Source organism: Sinohyriopsis cumingii, chromosome 9 (assembly GCF_028554795.1).
Source record: "Sinohyriopsis cumingii isolate HCF-2022 chromosome 9, ASM2855479v2, whole genome shotgun sequence".
NCBI lineage: Eukaryota > Metazoa > Mollusca > Bivalvia > Unionida > Unionidae > Sinohyriopsis > Sinohyriopsis cumingii.
This window is the reverse complement of record NC_142969.1, coordinates 68,194,303-68,215,234: the sequence shown is the minus strand read 5'-3', so window position 1 is coordinate 68,215,234 and position 20,932 is coordinate 68,194,303. Positions and strand designations below refer to the sequence as shown.

The 20,932-nt window shown below is 38.2% G+C and overlaps 1 protein-coding gene across 2 annotated transcripts in view; it reads left to right on the top strand.

Annotated features, from left to right (window-relative positions):
- The window catches only part of LOC149791964 (metalloprotease mig-17-like), a 45,170-nt gene that overhangs the window by 15,452 nt on the left and 8,786 nt on the right, over nt 1-20,932 (top strand). The window contains exons 3-4 of one of the 2 annotated variants that reach the window (XM_089969303.1): nt 9,649-9,803; nt 16,282-16,322. In XM_089969303.1, coding sequence (XP_089825429.1) covers nt 9,649-9,803; nt 16,282-16,322 — 196 coding nt within the window. Of the gene's footprint in view, nt 1-9,648; nt 9,804-15,338; nt 15,823-16,281; nt 16,323-20,932 lie in introns of those variants that run through there. The other variant, XM_089969302.1, reaches the window with a different exon arrangement.

The following is a 20,932-nucleotide window of genomic DNA, read 5'->3' as shown; positions in this document are numbered from 1 at the left end:
GTGGGTGTGGTGTGGAGAACGTGTGCCTAAAACGCAAATCGTCTTTTTCTGCCAAATCTTCGTGGTGTATTGTGTCATCGGGGCAGCCATCGCCAATTTGAGTTTGCAACAAGGAGACAAACAATTGTGGACCATTTTATTGAGCAGTTGCATCGGTTACCTGCTTCCCAATCCCTCCCTGAAATTCTCCTCTAACGGGAACGTTGTGTCCAGTGCCAGTGCCAGTCACCACTCCAACAACCACAACCAGAACCCCATTTTGGGCGGAGACACACCTCTGACATCCACTAATATTCCCTCGGACAGCCACAGAACTCTGGAATTATGAGTCACCAAAACCAATTTTACTTAACCTTACCCAGTGACAGTTCCATGGAGGTGTTTCCCAACAACACGTTGTGCTGTTACACGGCCAAATTACCTCAAGCCATCCCCTTAGATCACGAAGCCCATTGGGAAGTGGCTTTAGTGGAAATGATTCACCCGACCCAAGTCCACAATATCATTGCCCAGCAAAATTGGTTTAAGGTGGAAGTTCATGACCAACAATTGCAAGTGGAGTTGGATAAGATTGGCACATCTACCAATAGAACCTATGATGACAAACTTAAAACGTGGACCTACAACTTGTCCATTCTCCCAGGCTATTATTTCAGTGGTCATCATTTGGTCAGCGCCATAGCTTCCAGGTTTAATGGCGTGTTCCATAAAGCTTTGAGTAATGTCCAAAAAAGTGTCACCCTGGAATACCACAAAATAGCTCGTCGCTTTCTGATGAAATTTTCTGAGGGGTCCAAAAAATTCATGTCTTTCTTATTTTGTCCTGAATTGTTTGACATATTGGGCGGTGACACGGAGCTGAGGAAGAAATTAGAACAAAAAACAAACCCCGAATTAACAGTCATTCATGACAACGACTCTTTTGCGAGGTATTTTCGTTTCCCGGTAGAACTGAACCAGGGACTGAATTTGATCTTCGTGTACTCCGATGTGGTGGAATACAACGTGGTGGGACACACCTCCGTGCCGTTACTGCGTGTCATTCCTTTCAAAGTGGATTCTGCCACAAACGCTGACGAGGAAGGTGGAAACACTTACCACGTCCACCGCGAATTTGTCCATCCTCACTATTTACCCGTCAGCAAGTCGTACTTGGACACGGTCAACATTACTATAAAAGGAGATTTGGGACAAAATATTCCATTCACCAAAGGAAAAGTCACGGTGAAACTCCATTTTCGAAAACGGTTCTCTCACGACTCGTAAGTCATGTATCCAGTGTACCGAGGGGTGGCTCGACAGCGAGGACACGGTTTAGGAGACATGTTAAAATCGGCCTTTCGTTCGGTGGCCCCAGTGTTGAAACCGATGGTGACACGCGGATTGCACGCCTTGAAAGATGCGGCACTGACACAAGGCAAAGAATTTCTCCAAAATGTCATCATCGACAAACAAAACCCTAAAGAAGCCTTCATGAGGGCTGGCAAAAATGTCTTGCTGCAAACGGGCAAAGACATTTTAGGCCGACGAGACACACCTATAAATGCCCTGCACGCTACCGAGTCAAGCATTCAGCAAGGACAAGGCAGAAAGAGACGACGAAGAAAACACCCTTTCACCAGACTTCAAGCGAGAAAGGCCAAGAAAAGAAGAACCGTTCGAGACTTAGACGTTTTCGATTATTGAGACACAGCAACAACAAAAAATGATGCACCGAGAGTCTTGCGCCTGTTCCAAGACGGAACTGGATCTGTTTGCCATGCCCCCCACCATGATGACCATGCAAGAATCCCAGTGGGTGGAATTTAATCCCATCTCCTCACTGACCGATTCCGCTCCCATCGAGTTTGAAATCAAGGGGCAGCCCGAAGATTACATCGATCTGAATAGCAGTTACTTGTACTTGAAAGTCCAAGTTCTAGAAAAAGATGATAGTGGAGTAGATGACGCTGACGAAATAGCTCCCGTCAACAATTTCATGCATTCCTTGTTCAGCTCAGTGGATTTGTACTTGAATAACAAACTAGTCAGCAGCAGCATGGATACATACCCTTACCGTGCCTACTTGGAAAATCTCTTGACGTACGGAATAGATGCCAAGGATAGTCATCTCAATGCCTGTGTGCTGTGGGTAGCTGACGAAGCGGGCAAGTTCGAAAAAACAGATGGAAGCAATTCCGGCTTTGAGGCAAGAGAAAGCAAAATCTTAGAGAAGAAGAGTTTAGAACTGATGGATCGTTTGCATTTGGACATGTGGTTGCAAGAGAAATATTTGCTGAACGGGGTCAATGTCCGCTTGAGACTGAATCGCAGCAGTGCCGCTTTCCATTTGATAGCTGCTGATCCTGCTAAGGCTCCTAAAAGCATAATCCAGGAGGCCAAACTCTACGTACGACGCGTGGAAGTGTTACCCAAAGTGGGTAACGACATCAGTCAAACGTTGAGCAGAACAACCGCCAAGTATCCCATCCGACGTGTGGAAGTGAAAACGTTCACCATTTCTGCTGGACTACAATCCATAACCGAAGATCATCTGTTCCAAGGACAGTTACCCAAACGTTTGATCCTTGGTATGGTCACGAATTCAGCCTTCAACGGAGCCTTCAAAGAAAATCCTTTCAACTTTCAACACTTTTCAGTGAAGAAAGTCGAAGTCAGTCGTGATGGCAAGACCTTGTGTACCCGACCTTTCGAACCTGACTTTAGTGACAAGAAGATGAATTACTTGAGATCGTACTTGTCCCTGTACGAAGCCACCGGTCAGTTAGGAACCAACACCAGTCACGGCATTGAGTATGAGGATTATGCAGGAGGCTATGCTTTGTGGGCTTTCGATTTCACTCCAGACCAAGGCAGCGACGAGGGACATTTCCACCCTATAAAATCCGGCCAGATTCGTGTGGAACTTCAGTTTGCAGAACAACTGAAACAGACAGTGAACGTCATCCTGTATGCAGATTTCGATAATACCATAGAAATCAACAGTTTGAGAGAAGTCATTCTAGATTATTAGAAAGCCATGGAAGACTGTTATCCCTCTTTACCTAGTGGAGAAACTTTGGAGATGGAATGTAAGGAGACCGTGGAAGGAGAAGAATCTCAAGACAAAGACGAAGAAGTTTTGATGAAGTCGAGATGGCCAGAACAAGAAGCCCATTTAGTCTCCTGTTTTGCCAAACACTTGGTCGACAAAATGACGGAATTGATCAAGAAAAATTGCTATGGATGTCAAAACGATCATCCCAGTCAAATTCAACACGATAAATGCCTGATGTTAAGTCAAGAAGAAAAATTGGACGAGTATCTGGACGAAGCTTGGAGTCTCATCTCGAATAAAGACGTGTTGCACCAGTGGTATAAAGACTTGCGTGAACATTCTTGTCCAGCATTAACCACTCAAGAGATCCATCGTATCGAAGCTCTCCTGAATCAGAGTGAGGAAACAGAACGAATAACCGTTTATTCGTCAGACATTTTCAAGCAAAAAGTCAGGATCGAATTGACGACTTATTATTACCTGTGAAGAAGAAAACAAACACAAATCAATGGATACCTGGGAACTTTATTACCTTTTGAACCACAGTTCGTATACGGCTTCTTGGAATCCTGTCGTCTGTGCTAAAGATGAACTCCCTCATCGCAAACCTAAAGACCATCAAGCTTACGTGATCAACACGGACGAAAGTCATCTCCCAGGAACCCACTGGGTAGCCGTTTACTTTCCTCAAGAAGGATGTGTGGAATATTTCGATTCGTACGGATTGCCCCCTTTGGAAGACGATATCATCGACTTTATGAGAAGAAATGCTCAGACTACCCGATTCAATAACGTGAAATTACAAGGCACAGATTCCTTGGTGTGTGGACAGTACTGTGTGTATTTTCTGCATCATCGCAGCCTGGGCTATTCCTTAGAACATTTAGTGACTCATTTTGATCCTCGTTCTTCTGCTAGAAACGATGTGAAAGTAGATCGATGGTTTTGTGACCATTATGCTTATCTTTTGTCTCAAGCTAGGAAACGTAGTGTCCATCAATGGCCTAATGATTTCCAACAGTGGAAATCACAATTTCATTCACAACGTTGTCAGCCTTGTTTAAAATAGATTGTCCATTGAGAAAAAAATGTTTGTGATTTGAAAAAATTGTTTGATGTTATAGTGTTGGATTATTGTTAGAGTTGTTGTTTAGTGTTAAGTGATTTTTGAATAAAAAATGTTGTGTTTTGAAAAAATGCTTTTGTCTTTTGTTTAGCTATAAGAATGTTGAATTGATGCTCTTTCATTTCTTACTATCCCTCTCATGAACGTTGCGGCTCGAAAACCGTGTGGGGATGTTTTCCTTCACGTCCGCGCTTTCACTTTAAGAACCGGGTTGTTCCCAGTCTAGCCATCCATTGTCGACTCATCCTCCTAAGAAGATGTGCTCCAAACTAGCTAAGCTCAACGAAGCCTACGTGAATCTGCATAGGGTCAGACACAGTCTGATAACGAAGCCAGAAGAAATAGAGAATGTGAGAATGTTAAAAATCACTGAAGACCTGATAGAAGAGCTCTTCAGAGAAGAAATGAACAGGGAAAAAGAAGAATGGACAGAGAAGTACAGACTTCAGAGACAGCAGCAACAGCAGCAACAACAGCAACAACAGCAGCAGCAGCAACCTGAAGCTGACAGAGGCTTTGTCGATTGCCGTATCGACACCAAAGAGTTCTTCTTCTCTTTCCGAAGAAGCAGACCTATCGCCAGAAAGTCTATCCTCAGAGGACATCGCATTCTTAGAAACTAAAAAAAGAATGCCATAGCAAAACAAAAAAAAAACAGCCCTTTTCAGGGCTACCCAATACTCTAGAAAAGAAATAACTATTAATTTGCCAATGTGTGTGTAGGTAGAGTAGTGTGAAAATAAACACTAACTCTTTTTATGGATAGTAGATTAAAATGATGTTTGTTTTTTGGTGTTTGAGGTGTATATTTGGGGTTAGATTGGATTGCCTTGCGTATGTGGATAGTCTATTGAAGTGATGGGTAAAATAAAAAGTGAGTGAGTGTTTCTTTTAGGTCCGCGCGTTGTTGTTGATTTTGGTCATGATCTAGGTAAGATGAATTTTATGTTTTTAGGGGGATGTTTTCCTTCACGTACGCGCTTTCAGTATAAATTGAAACCCGTTCGGCAGTCCAGCTACCCTTGTTGATTGATCAACACCAAAAATGAACACGAGACTGGAGAAACTGTTGGAACTTCATGTGCATCTGGAATATGCCAGACGCATATTAAATGAACTGGCCGCTGAAGCCATTGTCGAGGAGGGAAGGATAAGAGAGGAGGAAAGAAGAAAAAAAGAAGAGGAGGAGAGAAGATATAAAGAAGAGGAGGAGGAAAAGGAGAGAAGAAAAAATTTCAGAATCCCAGAGAGTGAAAATTGGGATTCTGAAGCGACATATCCTGCCTCTGCTCTCTCCCCCCAAAAGGTAAAAAGTAACTGGGGGATAAGATGCGTATGTGGCGCCAGGCCTGGAAGGTGCCACCATTAACCAGGTGTCCATGAAGTTCCAAACAAAACAGCCCTTTTCAGGGCTACCCAATACTCTAGAAAAGAAATAACTATCGATTTGCCAATGTGTGTAGGTAGAGTAGTGTGAATATAAACACTAACTCTTCATTAATAGTGTAAGTGAATGTGTTTGTAAGAGCTCAGGTATGTTTGTGTGAATAGTAGATTATGGGTTTCTTAGCGTATGTGAAGAGTATAGTTAGGGTTATATTATATGAAAAAAGTAAGGGGATGTTTTCCTTCACGTTCGCGCGTTGTTGGGCCATGATCTAGGTAAGATCCATTTTATGTTTTAGGGGGATGTTTTCCTTCACGTTCGCGCTTTTCGTATAAGAACCCACAGTATTCGTCGTTCAAACCATTCTTCATAGAAGATGGCTTCAAACCACCTGGATAAATTTCAATCATTGCAAGACGTCCTTGACAATTTGGGAATGATAGAACAAATGCTCGTACGACTAGTTGAAGATCACTATTCTTATAGTCCGCATAGAGTAAAAATGGAAATTAATAATTTAAGAAAAGCAAAGGATATGATAAGTGCTGTAATGAAGGAAATAAAGGAGGAGAAGGAGGATGAAGAAGAAAGGACAAGGATGAGAGCATGGAATGAAAAAATTGAAAAAGAAGAAGAAAATGAGAAGAGGAAGAAAGAAGAAGAGGAGGAAGAGAAGAAAGAAGAGGAGGAGAAAAAAAAGAAGAAAAAGAGTGTAGGTGAGAAAATAAGAAGTTGGTGGAGGAAAAGAAGAAATTAGAAGCAGAAGAAGAAAACCCAAAGGCCCTTTTCAGGGCCAGCCATATTTCTCGAAAAGAGATAGCCTTTCCATTGCCTACCCCTTTTTTTAAAAAAATTTTTTTTAAAATTTAAAAAAAAATCCCATGTTAAATTCCCCTTGTACGTAGAGTGACCCACGATTTATTGCCATGTTCAATTCCCTTGTACGTAGAGTGACCCACGATTTATTCCCATGTTAATTCCCCTTGTACGTAGATTGACCCACGATTTTTCTCCATGTTAAATTTCCATTGTACGTAGATTGACCCAGGGGTGTTTTTAATGCTAATTCCCATTGTACGTAGAGTGCCCCCCTTCACTACTGACATGACATGATGGTCTTGTTCGATTCTAGAAAGAAGAAAAAAATTGCTGCATGAATGTAAACATTTATTTCAAACGTTTTGAGGGTTTATAAAATGATGGTAATGCAGCAGAAGGAAAGCTTGTTATTTGGTGTTATCACGTTTCATATAATTTGGAATATACAAGGAACCAAATGACTCAATATTCTTGATGGATGTAAACTTTAGGATCAACTGTCCCAACTTTCCAGTGCTTATGATGAGATATTGGCAATAATTATCAAATTTACAAAAATTAGTAAGGGTATAAACATGCACGGTTTATGCACTTTTTTTTTGTTGTCTTCTTCCGAAAATGGATGCTGATACCACAATACCTATAAGCGATGTCTTAATAGATAGATAGATAGATAGATAGATAGATAGATAGATAGATAGATAGATAGATAGATAGATAGATAGATAGATAAGTTTCTGTATATGCATTCCTCGTCTAATATTGTAAAGAGCTCGTCGTTAAGATTAAGTGATACAGTAAGCCCTCGTTATTGTTATTAGTAGTAGTAGTATTATATGTCCAAATATCTGGTGCATTAAGCTTAATCCAGAGAAGGCAACGTATCTTTGGTTTGTTGGCCTAAAACACAACAGCTACAACTGAGTGTACATATTTGCACAAGACAAAATAAGAATGATGAATATATGCAAATAAAATGTAAAGAGCTCGTCGTTAAGATTAAGTGATACAGTAAGCCCTCGTTATTATTATTATTATTAGCTGTAGTAGTAGTAGTAGTAGTAGTAGTAGTAGTAGTATCATATGTCCAAATATCTGGTGCATTAAGCTTAATCCAGAGAAGGCAACATATGTTTGGTTTTGCACAAGACAAAATAAGAATGATGAAAATATGCAAATAAAATGACAAACTGCTAAGTTAATAGTTATGAAGCCCATTTTGAGACTAAGAGAACGAGAAACTCATGGACTGTCAAATTACATCACGCCCTGAGATCACAGTGAATCGTTCACTTGTGAAACAAATCATTCCCAAACTATTCATTGTTGACAGTATATAATTACGTTCGTCTCTTTTCCATCGAACATGGTTTTCATCATATACAGAAAATTATTACAGATATTAACGTCTGCTGTTTCAGTCTAAGTTAATATATCATATAATACTGAACAATATTTACTGAAGTTACTGACCGCTCCGGTGGCCTAATGGTTAGAGCGTCCGCCTCGGATGCAGGAGGTCATGGGTTCGAACCCCAACCGAGTCATAAAAAAGACTTATAAAAATGATACTAACAGCTGCCTCGATACGCGCTCAGCATTAAGAGGTCAGTGTTAGGACTGGTCGGGCTGGTGTCAAGATAATGTGACTAACGTAGCTTTAACAATTGCTCAGTCATATCGCTACGATGTCTGCAGTATGGCAGTTTATAGTGATATCTAGCACTGGGGCATCATGCCGCAGACATGTAGCATGATATCCCCCCCCCCCGACGCATTATCCTGACAACAGGTCGACCAGTCCTAACACTAAAGTCTTAATGCTGAGCGCCAAGCGATGGGGCTGTTAGTATCATTTGTATAAGTCTTCGGTACGACTCGGTTAGGGATCGAACCCACGACCTCCCGCATCCGAGGCGAACGTTCCATGTATGAAACCTATTTAAACAGCTTGTGTCTGTTATTGTACATTAGACAATAACATAATATTAACAGGAAGATATGGTCTTTTGACCGTATAAGGTTCTAGAGGGTTAACTGTCAATTGTCTCATTTGTACGTTATAAAAAAAAGATTTTTCCTGGTTTTTAAATTAAGAAAAAAAAAATTCAACGACTTAAATGGTTTTGGAAAACAAAACTTCGACTCATAGTTTGGTCATTCTTTAGCATCTTACAATTTTATATAAGATTCTTAAAAACAGAATGATTAATTCCACTTTAAGTTTAGAGGTGCAAAGGAATAATTTATAAAGAATTGTTTAAAGATTATTATAGGAGAAAATTTATATTTTGGACGAAATCACTAAAGACTAATTTGGGACTAATGTAAATTCTCTCTTCATTATGGAAGATTATTACCTAATTACCACATTCCGAACAATGCATATTTTAGGACTCGTTATAGATGTTTAAAGATTAATTAACATTTAATACATACTTGTTAGAAGTTTCTTTCATGTTTTCATGTTGCATTAAAAAAGAAAGAATTCTTCGTTTATTTTTTCTAAATTTATTTGCTTTCCTTTCTATATTATGTAGTCAAAGTCCATAGCGTCTGGAAAAAATTATATATATATATATATATATATATATATATATATATATATATATATATATATATATATATATATATATATATGGATAGACATTATGAGAGAGATAGTTACAGAGTGAGAGCTACAGTTAGGGTAAAGTGTATTTTCACAAGCACACAGAACAGTGGTTGACCCAGGCTGGTCCGGGTGCCGGATTTGATCATGCATAATTTCGGTTTTCATTCTGGTACCCAAATAGAGACTAAGGTGTATATATGTATATATATTAGACGTATATGTTCAAAGTATATTTTACATGCAGAATAATCAATTTCTGACAAGTTAAGTACATGTAAATCTATTTTTGAATACCTCGTTTATCATTCCTCTCCCTCTTGGGCATAGATTTTGCATTTCTTTACACTCAGTAGTTGGGATTTTTTGTGGTTTTTTTTTTTTCTTCGTTTATGCTAATCTCACTATTCCTACTAAAAATACAACGAAGTTTATTAGGTGCTTCATGATACATTTACCTACCTAATGAGACAATTTTCATATGAAGGATATATACCTTTTTCACCTGCATGGTTTTTGTAGTCCTCATGACAACGCTAAATTAGGAAACACATTAAAAAGGTAAATTTACGTCGTTCATTTCTTTTTATGTTTGAGCAGATAGAGAAACCATTTTCCCTTTGTTGCTAGAAGATTTCCAATTTTTATCCCATTCTATTTTGTATAAGCCCGAAATATTTCAACACAAGACATCTAAGGTAGAGCAAGTTATGGGCAAATGGAGAATTGAGGCAGCAAATTATCTACATGATGCCAGGAAATGGGACCAAGATGGGGGAGGGAAGAAGTTACCACCCTTCGACACAGGAATCCTCTTTACGAGGTAAGTGTAACTATTCCGGGCATAATTATGAAAATGAGGATAATACTAATGATAATAATAATAATAATAATAACGAAGAAGACTTTGTATAAAACACAGGATCATTATAGGCTATATACGCTTTACAACATTAGACAACACCTAAACCAAAGAACATATATTATGATATGATTACAAAAAAGAAACACCATGAAATTATAGAACATTCAAAACGTGCTGAAATTATTTAACGTAGGAGACATTATTAGGTCTTTAAATTTCTTCTTGCATTCGAAATATGTGAGTTTTAAGAGCACTCTTGAATGAGATTATTGTGTCTTTCTGTCTAAGTTACGTGGGCAATTCGTTCCACTTTGCTGGCCTTGGTATGCAAAAGAAAGTTGTCTATATGACTTCGTTTTCACAGCAAGAATAAGGAGTATACGTTTGTCAGAAGTGGGCGGAAGTATCTTACTGGTTTGTACATATGGGTGAGGTCAGACAGGTATGCTGGACTCGAGTCCGTCAGTGAAACATAGCACAGAGAACAAATTTTGTGTTTGATTCTGTATCGGACGGATAGTTAGTGTAGGGTATGTATCAGGGGGAAGGTGTGCTCTGATCGTGGTACTCTAAGGATGATCCGAGCAGCTTTGTTAAGAACTTTTAGAAGTTAACTGAGTAGTTATAATAGTCAAGTTTTGAAAGGACTAATGAACACAAACGTGTTTTGTGGCATAAACTGAAAGATATTTAAGAATGGAGCTGATGCGTTTCATCTTAAGATATACAGCCTCCCATATGTTCATGACAATGTTAGAGTACTTTCGAGAGTAACACCTAGGTTTCGTACTGATTGTAAATTTAATGTTGATGTAGCTGATATTTATTATTTGAGGTAAACGATGTGAATGAGAAAGTCTTTGTGTTGTGATCAGAATGGTCTCAGTTTTATTATCATTCATCTGCAGCTTGTTACATGTCATCCATGATTTCACATCAGAAATGTACCTTTCTACACCTTGGATGGTAGCATAAACTTCAGTTGGGTGGCTAGATTTGTATATTTGGCTGTCATCAGCCTACAATTGGTGAGACACTGGGTGATGATATATGACACCTGAGGGCGGCTAGGTATAGAAGGAAGAAAACAGGTCGAAGAACAGAACCAAGTGGAACACCATAACATAAATCAGCTGGGCTGTAGTGTATTCCATTTGTAGACACAATTTGTGTCCTGTTGACCAAGTAGTACATGCACCACAGTATGGCTGTATCATGAATGCCAACTACAAGCTGGAGACGGTGAAGTAATATATCATGGCATATTGTGTCAATTGCTGCAGACAAGTCAAGGAGGGTGAGGACTCTATCCTAAGGAGAGAGAAGGTCAGAAGAGTAATTTCAGTAGTGCGCCAAGGGTGATATGCAGACTGTACATTGCTAAAATGACTGTTTGACTTAAAATGCGATACAAGTTGGGATATAACTACTTTTCTAAGATTTTGTCTATGAATGGGAGGCGGTAGTTCTTTAAATCGTTATGGTCGAGTGCTGGTTTCTTCAGCAGAGGCTTTATAATGGCAGTTTTGAAAAATGACGGGAATTTTCCGTATGCGAGTGAGGTATTATATATAACATCAGTTAGTGAAGTCAATATTGGATCTAAGCACTCAAGCAGCAGTGATATTATAATTGGATCAAGTTCATACAAGTATGGTACATGTTCATTACGACTGTATGTACTAAATCCATAAACACATATTCAAATACTGCTAATACGGTTGCATTTAAAATCCTTTATCGCAGCTTTATTGTGATGACGAGTCAATTGAAATTGTGTTGTGAAGCTTATTACTAACGGCTTGTACTTTGTCACGGAAGAAATTTGCAAACAGGTCCAGAAGGTCGATTGGAGAGAAGGTAGTTTGAAGTGGTGTGCCTTTGTTACTTGACATTAGCTTGTTAGTAGTCTCGAAGGGCTCGTTGCAGCTGAAACTTTCCGTAACACTGGTCAACAGTGAAATCATTACTGACTTGAAAAGGCCCTAATCTGTAGTATTTTGGTGTGCCGAACACGAATATAACCGTGAAAAATTTGTATTGGCTCTCGTTTTGAAGATATTCATATACCTCATTTTCTATGTTTCACTGTGTAAATTTCTCCAGTAGGACTGCAGCAACATCCGGAATAATGATGTAACATTGCATAATACCATCATGCTCACATCATCCACAGTTGATTGCATCATTTTCTGATGCAATGCAATACTAATGCCATGCGGCTGCTGAAGTAAGTTGACGTCAGCAGTGTACTATACATGTGTAGGCCTATTATACTAATGCCAGGCGGCTGCTGAAGCTGACGTAAGCAGTGTACTATATAAAGCCCAATCAGATAGGTTCAGCATTTAAAATATTTTAGACGTTGTGCGAGACAGTTCAAGCTACTGTTACATAAAACTTATTATTTTATCCATTTACGTACAATAAAGAACAGTAATGCCTCGAAAGTGTGTTAATACCGCGGACAATTTTTGCTATATTTGTGGGGAAGTGACATTTGCCAACCAGAAGAAAAGTATCAATTCTCAAGTGAAGAAGGCATATCATCTTTACTTCGGATGCAAGGTTGGTGACCAAGACAAGCCTTGGGCTCCGCATATATGCTGTGCTACATGTACAACACAGCTTTCACAGTGGTTGAATTGCAAAAGGTCATCAATGCCGTTTGCAGTCCCAATGGTGTGGAGAGAGCCAAGCAACCACCTAAATGACTGTTACTTCTGCTTGGTTCCTCCTCTTTCCGGCGGAATAACGAAGCGAAAGAAGTCGAGAATAGTCTACCCAAACATTCCGTCTGCATTGAGACCAGTTCCACATGGTGAGGGACTTCCTATTCCAGAACCTCCAGCAGAATATTCTCTTGATTCATCTGACGAAGACAAAGGTGAGTCGACCTGTTCTTCTCCTGGTCCATCAGCATGCAGTGATCCAGATTTTCACTGTGGTGCATCATCAACCCCACACAGAATAACACAGGAAGAACTAAATGACCTGATTCGTGATTTGGACTTATCAAAGAACAAGGCAGAATTGCTAGGATCAAGACTCCAACAATGGAATCTTCTAGAAGAAGATGTCACAATTACTGCATATCGAAAGCGCCACCAGCAATTGGAGCCTTTCTTCAGAAAGGAAAGTAATCTGATATTCTGTTCCGATATTGAGGGCCTCATGAATGCTTTAAAAATCACTCATGACCCACAAGAATGGAGACTATTTGTGGACTCTTCGAAACTGAGTCTCAAGGCTGTGCTTTTGCACAATGGAAACATTCTTCCATCTATTCCAGTAGCGTATGCTGTCCACATGAAAGAGACATACGATAACTTAAGGCAGCTACTGAATTCCATTGAGTATAACAAGTACAGCTGGCACCTCTGTGGTGATTTGAAGGTAGTTGCCCTTTTAATGGGACTGCAGCAAGGATATACAAAATACATGTGTTTCTTATGCGAGTGGGATAGCCGAGCAAGGGAAATGCACTACATGAGGAAGGAATGGACTCACAGGCAGAATGTAGCCATTGGAGAGAAGAATATCCAACACCCAGCTCTGGTTGAGGCTCAGAAAATCTTGCTACCACCCCTTCACATCAAACTAGGTTTGATGAAGAACTTCGTGAAAGCCACTGACCGGACTTTGCCAGCATTCCGATACCTGCATGAAAAATTCCCTCGACTCAGCGAAGCAAAGATTAAAGAGGGAGTTTTTGTGGGTCCTCAGATTCGAGAGCTTTTCAAAGATGACCGGTTCAACAACTTGCTGGAAGGTGACGCGAAACAAGCATGGAATGCTTTTCGCCTAGTTTCTACAAACTTCCTCGGAAATGTTAGGGCAGAAAACTATAAGGAACTAGTAGAAGACATGTTGATGAAGTATAAGAAACTTGGCTGCAATATGTCTCTAAAGATTCACTTCCTTCATTCCCATTTGGATTTCTTTCCTAGCAACTGTGGTATTGTTAGTGATGAACACGGCGAACGTTTTCATCAAGATATCGCAACAATGGAACAAAGATACCAGGGAAAATGGTCCACTACAATGCTGGCTGACTACTGCTGGACACTCCTCAGAGATGCTCCCGAACAGCTGTACAAGAGACAGGCGAAGAAATCTAAGATGTAGTCAATGACTTGATTTTTTATAGGTAGGCTATTACAGTTGACCTTTTACTATTGGAATGCATTTCGTTATGTAAACATTAATTTCTTGCAGATTACAAAAAAACTAGAGCCAATTTTGCAATTTGACTGTCATATTCGTGTTCAGCACATAAAAATTGATAAGAATTGACTTATTTTATTTCAGTAACATGACTTTTGTAAAAATTTGTTGTCCAGTGTAATCTTAATTACCATAGCGAGCTGATTTGCTGCATAGACTATGTTTGTGATGTTCTTTTTATCGGCTTCATAGATGTGCTTATGACTAGTGAGTCTGGTGGAAAGCCTTTCAGCCTTACAGCGATCTATTGTAGAAGTGCGAAGCTAGTCCATAACACTGCTATATCACGGATAACACTTTTAAATTGATATTCTGCGCTTGCTTGCTGGGGCATATTTGGCAAGCAAGAAACGTAGTCAGTTATCGAGTTGTTCTGCTGTAGCAGGTGAGTAAGTTGATATGTTTGCTTGGATTTCATGCATTAGTTTGATTATATTTATCATACGGAGGTTCCTTTTAGTAGCAAATAAAGGTGTAGGGTTAGGAACTGATACGTCAAGATAGCATATAATGCAGAGGTGATCTGATGCACGTTCGTGGGAAAGGGGCCCCGAGTGGCCGAGTGGTCTAAAGCTCTCTCCGTCACGGATCACTGCCACCTCACCTCTGTCTGCGTTGGTTTGAGTATCGGGCTCGACCAATGTGGGTATGTGAGAAAGCTTCGCTTGTGTCGGTGGTTATTTCCGGGGCTTTCCCGGGTTCTTCCTCCACCATTAATACTGGACGCCATGTATAGCCTATCTTGTGCTGAAAAATGGCGTTATATCCTAACAACAACCACAACAACAAGTTCGTGGGACACCAGGGAGACCGTATAATATTATCATCCGGTCTATGAAGAAACCAGTGTAAAATATGTCCATGTTTATGGGTGAGTTGGTTAATTGATTGTTTGAGGTTGAAAACATGAATGTAAGCGAGGAGTTTTGATGCGTATTGGTTTCCAGGAGAGTCAAAGTGAAAGTTGATAAAATTAACTATTTGTGATCGCTTTTCCTGTTGTAATACTGATTGGGCTTTGAATATTGCGCTACGTAGGGGTTTCTCTTAGATAGTTGACGCAAAGGTTGACGATTGATGAGGGATTTCAATTAGGTTGTCTAATTTAACGGCCGAATTTTTAAATAATGAGCTGGAAAGGGAGATAACTGTAATTTCTATTCCTATTCCACGACGGCCAGCTTTGAAACAATGTTTCTATTTTTGCTTCCGTTTACATTTAAGTAATAATGAGAACAGTCACAGCTGTTTCAATCTAGTGCACAGTGTAGTGCTAATAGGCAAGGAGTGGTCATTCAAAGCAATTAATGAGGACCCATCATAGCATAAACGGGTGATATCGGATTGTTAAACAACAAAGGACGTTGTAGGAGTGGAACAAGACATCTGAGAAAAGGTCTAATTGTTATCGTTCGCAAAACAAGGAGATGAAGAAACACATACGGACTGAACAGCCAATGCATGGTGAACACAATAACGTAGACGAAGACAACAAGCACATACATCAAGAAAAACGGCTCAAAAAAGGAACAGATGCTTCAAGCCGGTTACGCGATAGCGGCCATCTTGTAAAAGGAATACATATGAACGTGGGATATACTCGACATTCTGAAGGAAAGAGTTTTGCAATATCTGGATCAATGCTCTTCAAAGACAAAATTTTTTTTTGTTCTAATGGCTGTCTAATAGTCTGCATAGCATGTATAGCTCTCAGAATAGTACACTGTTTCCTAATATTTGAGCCGTTGTGGTAAGAACTAGTTTGTCAATCCATGTATATATATATATATATATATATAATGCGAATTTTGAGTAATAATTTAACTGCGATTAAATATAAGATATTGTTTTTAGGGAAAACATTTAATTTAACAATTGTCGAAACTATCATAAGGTAGATCAGTCCTGTAAAACAAATATTTTATCACGTCCTGGAGGTTGATTTATGCTTTACTAACAATAAAGTGTTTTTGTTTGGGGCTGCTATGAAAAGCAATGCTTTTCATTGGTTGCAACTGAGATTGAACAGTTTCACTGCATCTAAGTATCCGCATAATCGAATATTTGTTTATTTAAATTACTTGCCAACGTATATCTCTCATTGCGAACGGTGTTAAATGAACATCAAGGAAACGATATCGTAACCTTTACGGTAGTTTTTGAGTATGGGTGCCATGCTAAAAATTATAGGCAGACTATTTTATTTCAGGTACGACTTGTATGTTACCAATAAAAAAAATCCGATTGCTGGTAAGTGCCTCTCTCTCTCTCTCTCTCTCTCTCTCTCTCTCTCTCTCTCTCTCTCTCTCACTGAGAGCTCATCTGTGTTAAATATGAGATAAACTGTCAAAGTTTCCAATACATGCAGGTGTCAATTTGGTCACTTAGGAGTCAGTAGCCATTTAACTGATATCCCAAACATATCGCGCCCACGTTATATGGTAGAATTATTTTATGGATTACGAAACACATTATTTATTAGTGTAGATGTTCAAACTAGATAGCGTAAAACAAACAGTATCCACCGTTCAACCACTTAAGATTTTAAAATAAGAGCCAGTTTATCGCTAAAGGTTCTTTCTCCGGGACATTCCTTTTGAAACCATAATCTTCTAAATTCATATGGTTTCTTATCAGTATATTTATGCACAAATATATACCGTAATAGCTGAAGATACAAACAATTAGATTAACAGGAAAAATGAACTTGTATTTCACACTTAATATCTTAAAAATCACGTGCATTAAAAGATCAATTGACTTCATCCAGCACAAATTCAAACAAAATGTCTGGTAAACTATGCTTTAAAACTGTACTAAGGGAAAATGACAGACTCGCCAAAGCAGTTGTACCACCCTGCTGGTCTTGGCGATGTGATAATTAAAATACAAACCGTTAAATTCGGACATGTTCAAGCTTGTACGCACTACGCCTGAGTGGTCATGTAACTGGTGAGGTCTCTTGAGAGAATTGATCGTTGATGTTTCACTGTTCATTATAAGCCCTATAAGGACGTACTTTAAATTCAGTGATAAGGCCTATGAGTACCTACTTTAAATTCAGTGATAATGCCTACAATGACCCACTCTAAATTCAATGATAACGCCTATAAGTACCTACTTTGAATTCAATGATACCGCCTATGAGGACCTACTTTAAATTCAATGATACCGCCTATGAGGACCTACTATAAATTCAATGATAATGCCTACAAGGACCTACTCTAAATTCAATGATAACGCCTATGAGGACCTACTCTAAATTCAATGATAATGCCTACAAGGACCTACTCTAAATTCAATGATAACGCCGATGAGGACCTACCTTAAATTCAATGATAACGCCTATGAGTACCTACTTTAAATTCAATGATAACGTCTATGAGGACCTACTCTAAATTCAATGATAATGCCTACAAGGACCTACTCTAAATTCAATGATAACGCCGATGAGTACCTACTTTAAATTAAATAATAATGCCTACAAGGACCTACTCTAAATTTAATGATAACGCCTATGAGTACCTATTTTAAATTCAATGATACCGCCTAAGAGGACTTACTTTAAATTCAATGATAATGCCTATGAGGACATACTTTAAATTCAATGATGATGCCTATGAGGACCTACTTTAAATTCAATGACAATGCCTATGAGGACATACTTTAAATTCAATGATGATGCCTATGAGGATCTACTTTAAATTCAATGATAATGCCTATGAGGACCTACTTTAAATTCAATGATAATGCCTATGAGGACATACTTTAAATTCAATGATGATGCCTATGAGGATCTACTTTAAATTCAATGATAATGCCTATGACGACATACTTTAAATTCAATGATAACGCCAACAAAGACCTACCTTAAATTCAATGATAACGCCTATGAGGACCTACTTTCAAATCAATGATAATGCCTATGAGGACGTACTTTAAATTCAATGATAATGCCTACAAAGACCTACTTTAAATTCAATGATAACGCCTATGAGGACCTATTTAAATTCGATGATAACGCCTATGTGAACCTACTTTAAATTAAATGATAACGCCTATAAGGACCTACTTTAAATTCAATGATACCGCCTATGAAGACCTACTTTAAATTCAGTGATAAGGCATATGAGGATATACTTTAAATTAAATGATAACGCCTATAATGACCTACTTTGAATTCAATGATAACTCTTATAAGGACCTACTTTAAATTCAAAGATAATGCCTCTGGTGATATCAGGACCTACTTTAAATTCAATGATAACGCCTATAAGGACCTACTTTAAATTCAATGAAAACGCCTCTGGTGATATCAGGACTTACTTTAAGCTGAATGAAAACGCCGATGAGGACTTTTTTAAATTCAATGATAACGCCTATAAGGACATATTTTGAATTCAATGATAACGCCGATGAGGACCTACTTTAAATTCAATAATACCGCAATGAGGACCTACCTTCAATTCAATGATAACGCATATGAGGACCTACTTTAAATTCAATGATAACTCCTATGAGGACGCACTTTAATTTCAGTGATAACGCCTATAAGGATCGACTTTAAATTCATTGATAATGCCTATGAGGACCTACTTCAAATTCAATGATAACGCCTATGAGGACGTACTTTAAATTCAACCATGATGCCTATGAGGACCAACTTTAAATTCAATGATAACGCCTCTGATGATATCAGGACCTACTTTTTATTCAATCAAAACGCCGATGTGGACCTACTTTAAATTCAATGATAACGCCTATGAGCACCTACTTTAAATTAAATGATGACGCCTATGAGGACCTACTTTAAATTCAATGATAACGTCTATGAGTCCCTACTTTAAATTCAGTGATAACGCTTATGAGGACCTACTTTAAATTCAATGATAACACCTATGAGGACCTACTTTAAATTCAATGATAACTGCTATAATGACCTACTTTAAATTCAGTGATAACGCTTATAAGGACCTACTTTAAATTCAAAGATAATGCCTCTGGTGATAACAGGACCTACTTTAAATTCAATGATAACGCCTATAAGGACCTACTTTAAATTCAATGATAACGCCTATGAGGACCTACTATAAGTTCAATAACAACGCCTATGAGGACGTTCTTTAAATTCAATGATAATGCCTATAAGGACCTACTTTAAATTCAATGATAACGCCTATAAGGACCTACTTTAAATTCAATGATAACGCCTATGAGGACCTACTATAAGTTCAATAACAACGCCTATGAGGACGTTCTTTAAATTCAATGATAATGCCTATAAGGACCTACTTTAAATTCAATGATAACGCTTATGATGACGTACTTTAAATTCAATGATAACGTCTATATACTACCTACTTTAAATGCAATAATAATGCCTATGAGGACGTACTTTAAATTCAATGATAACGCCTCTGATGATATCATGACCTACTTTAAATTCAATCAAAACGCCGATGAGGACCTACTTTAAATTCAACGATACCACCTATGAGGACCTACCTTAAATTCAATGATAACGCCTATGAGGACGTACTTTAAATTCAGTGATAACTCCTATGAGGACGTACTTTAATTTCAGTTATAACGCCTATAAGGATCAACTTGAAATTCACTGATAATGCCTATAAGGACCTACTTCAAATTCAATGATAACGCCTATGAGGACGTACTTTAAATTCAACCATAATGCCTATGAGGACCAACTTTAAATTCAATGATAACGCCTCCGTTGATATGCATTATATACACATATCGTGAAAGGATTGTCTTTGGTTTGTAGACGTGTTACATACTAAGTAGTGTCAGAGTGATAGCTTGATGCACCAAAAACGAAATGTATATTTTAATATCAGTAATTTAGATTTGCAAAGCTTGTTACTTTTCACTCTTTATGTTACTTATTTTAAAAACATAGACTCGTAAAAGTAAAGTAGCACAGGCAGATTGGCTATTATCAAATCATATAAAACTAGTGTTTGTCTTCGCAATCTATTATATGTATTGTTAAGGCCAAACCACTTATATTGACTTGTTTGAGATGAAGGTAGGAAAACTGTTAGCCATTAAAAATTAAGGATGACAACATACATCAAGCTTTAAATTGGCATTGTAATACCGCGTCAACCATCTATATATTGCAATGAAACTAATATGTCGGGTTAATCTCTCTCTACATTTTGACAGCGTAGAATGTCCATGCAGCATATGGCAACACATACGGATTTAAAATATTCATTAATATATTGTGATGAGATCAACCCACGTCTATATCTATATGGGAATGGCATAATCTATGTTATGTGATATTCTGACAGACCCTATTTGCTTATATTTTTATAAGTTACTTATACTGAATTTATTTAGCGTTATCATACGCATCCAGATGACTATGCGCTTTTAATGTTTTGAAGATTTGCAACAGATGGTGTGTTATCCAGGTCTACTAGTTGTATTAAACTATACTTTGTAAATGTTCAGGGCAGTAACATATCTACGGCAAGCTGACTGAACCAAGCACAGCAAATGACCCAATTGATTTGTTCAGACACTAATTGCAGTTTTGTTGGCTCATTTTTTGGAAATTTTAATTTGATGAAAATCACGATTAACTGAATTGTTGCTTTAAAGTATTTTGTTATTGGAATATTCTAATATATTTTCCTCATCAATGAACCTCTCAGAAACTGCAACCATGTCCGTAATCTTGTTTAGCTCTGAAAACTGTCAATATCCCACCTGAATACATTATTAAGCCTATTGCGATTGTTCGAAAAGATGACCATCGTATCAAATCGACTTAAATGTTTGATTTCTCTTAGGAAGTTTAGATTTTGTTTTGGTTGTAACTTGTTTCC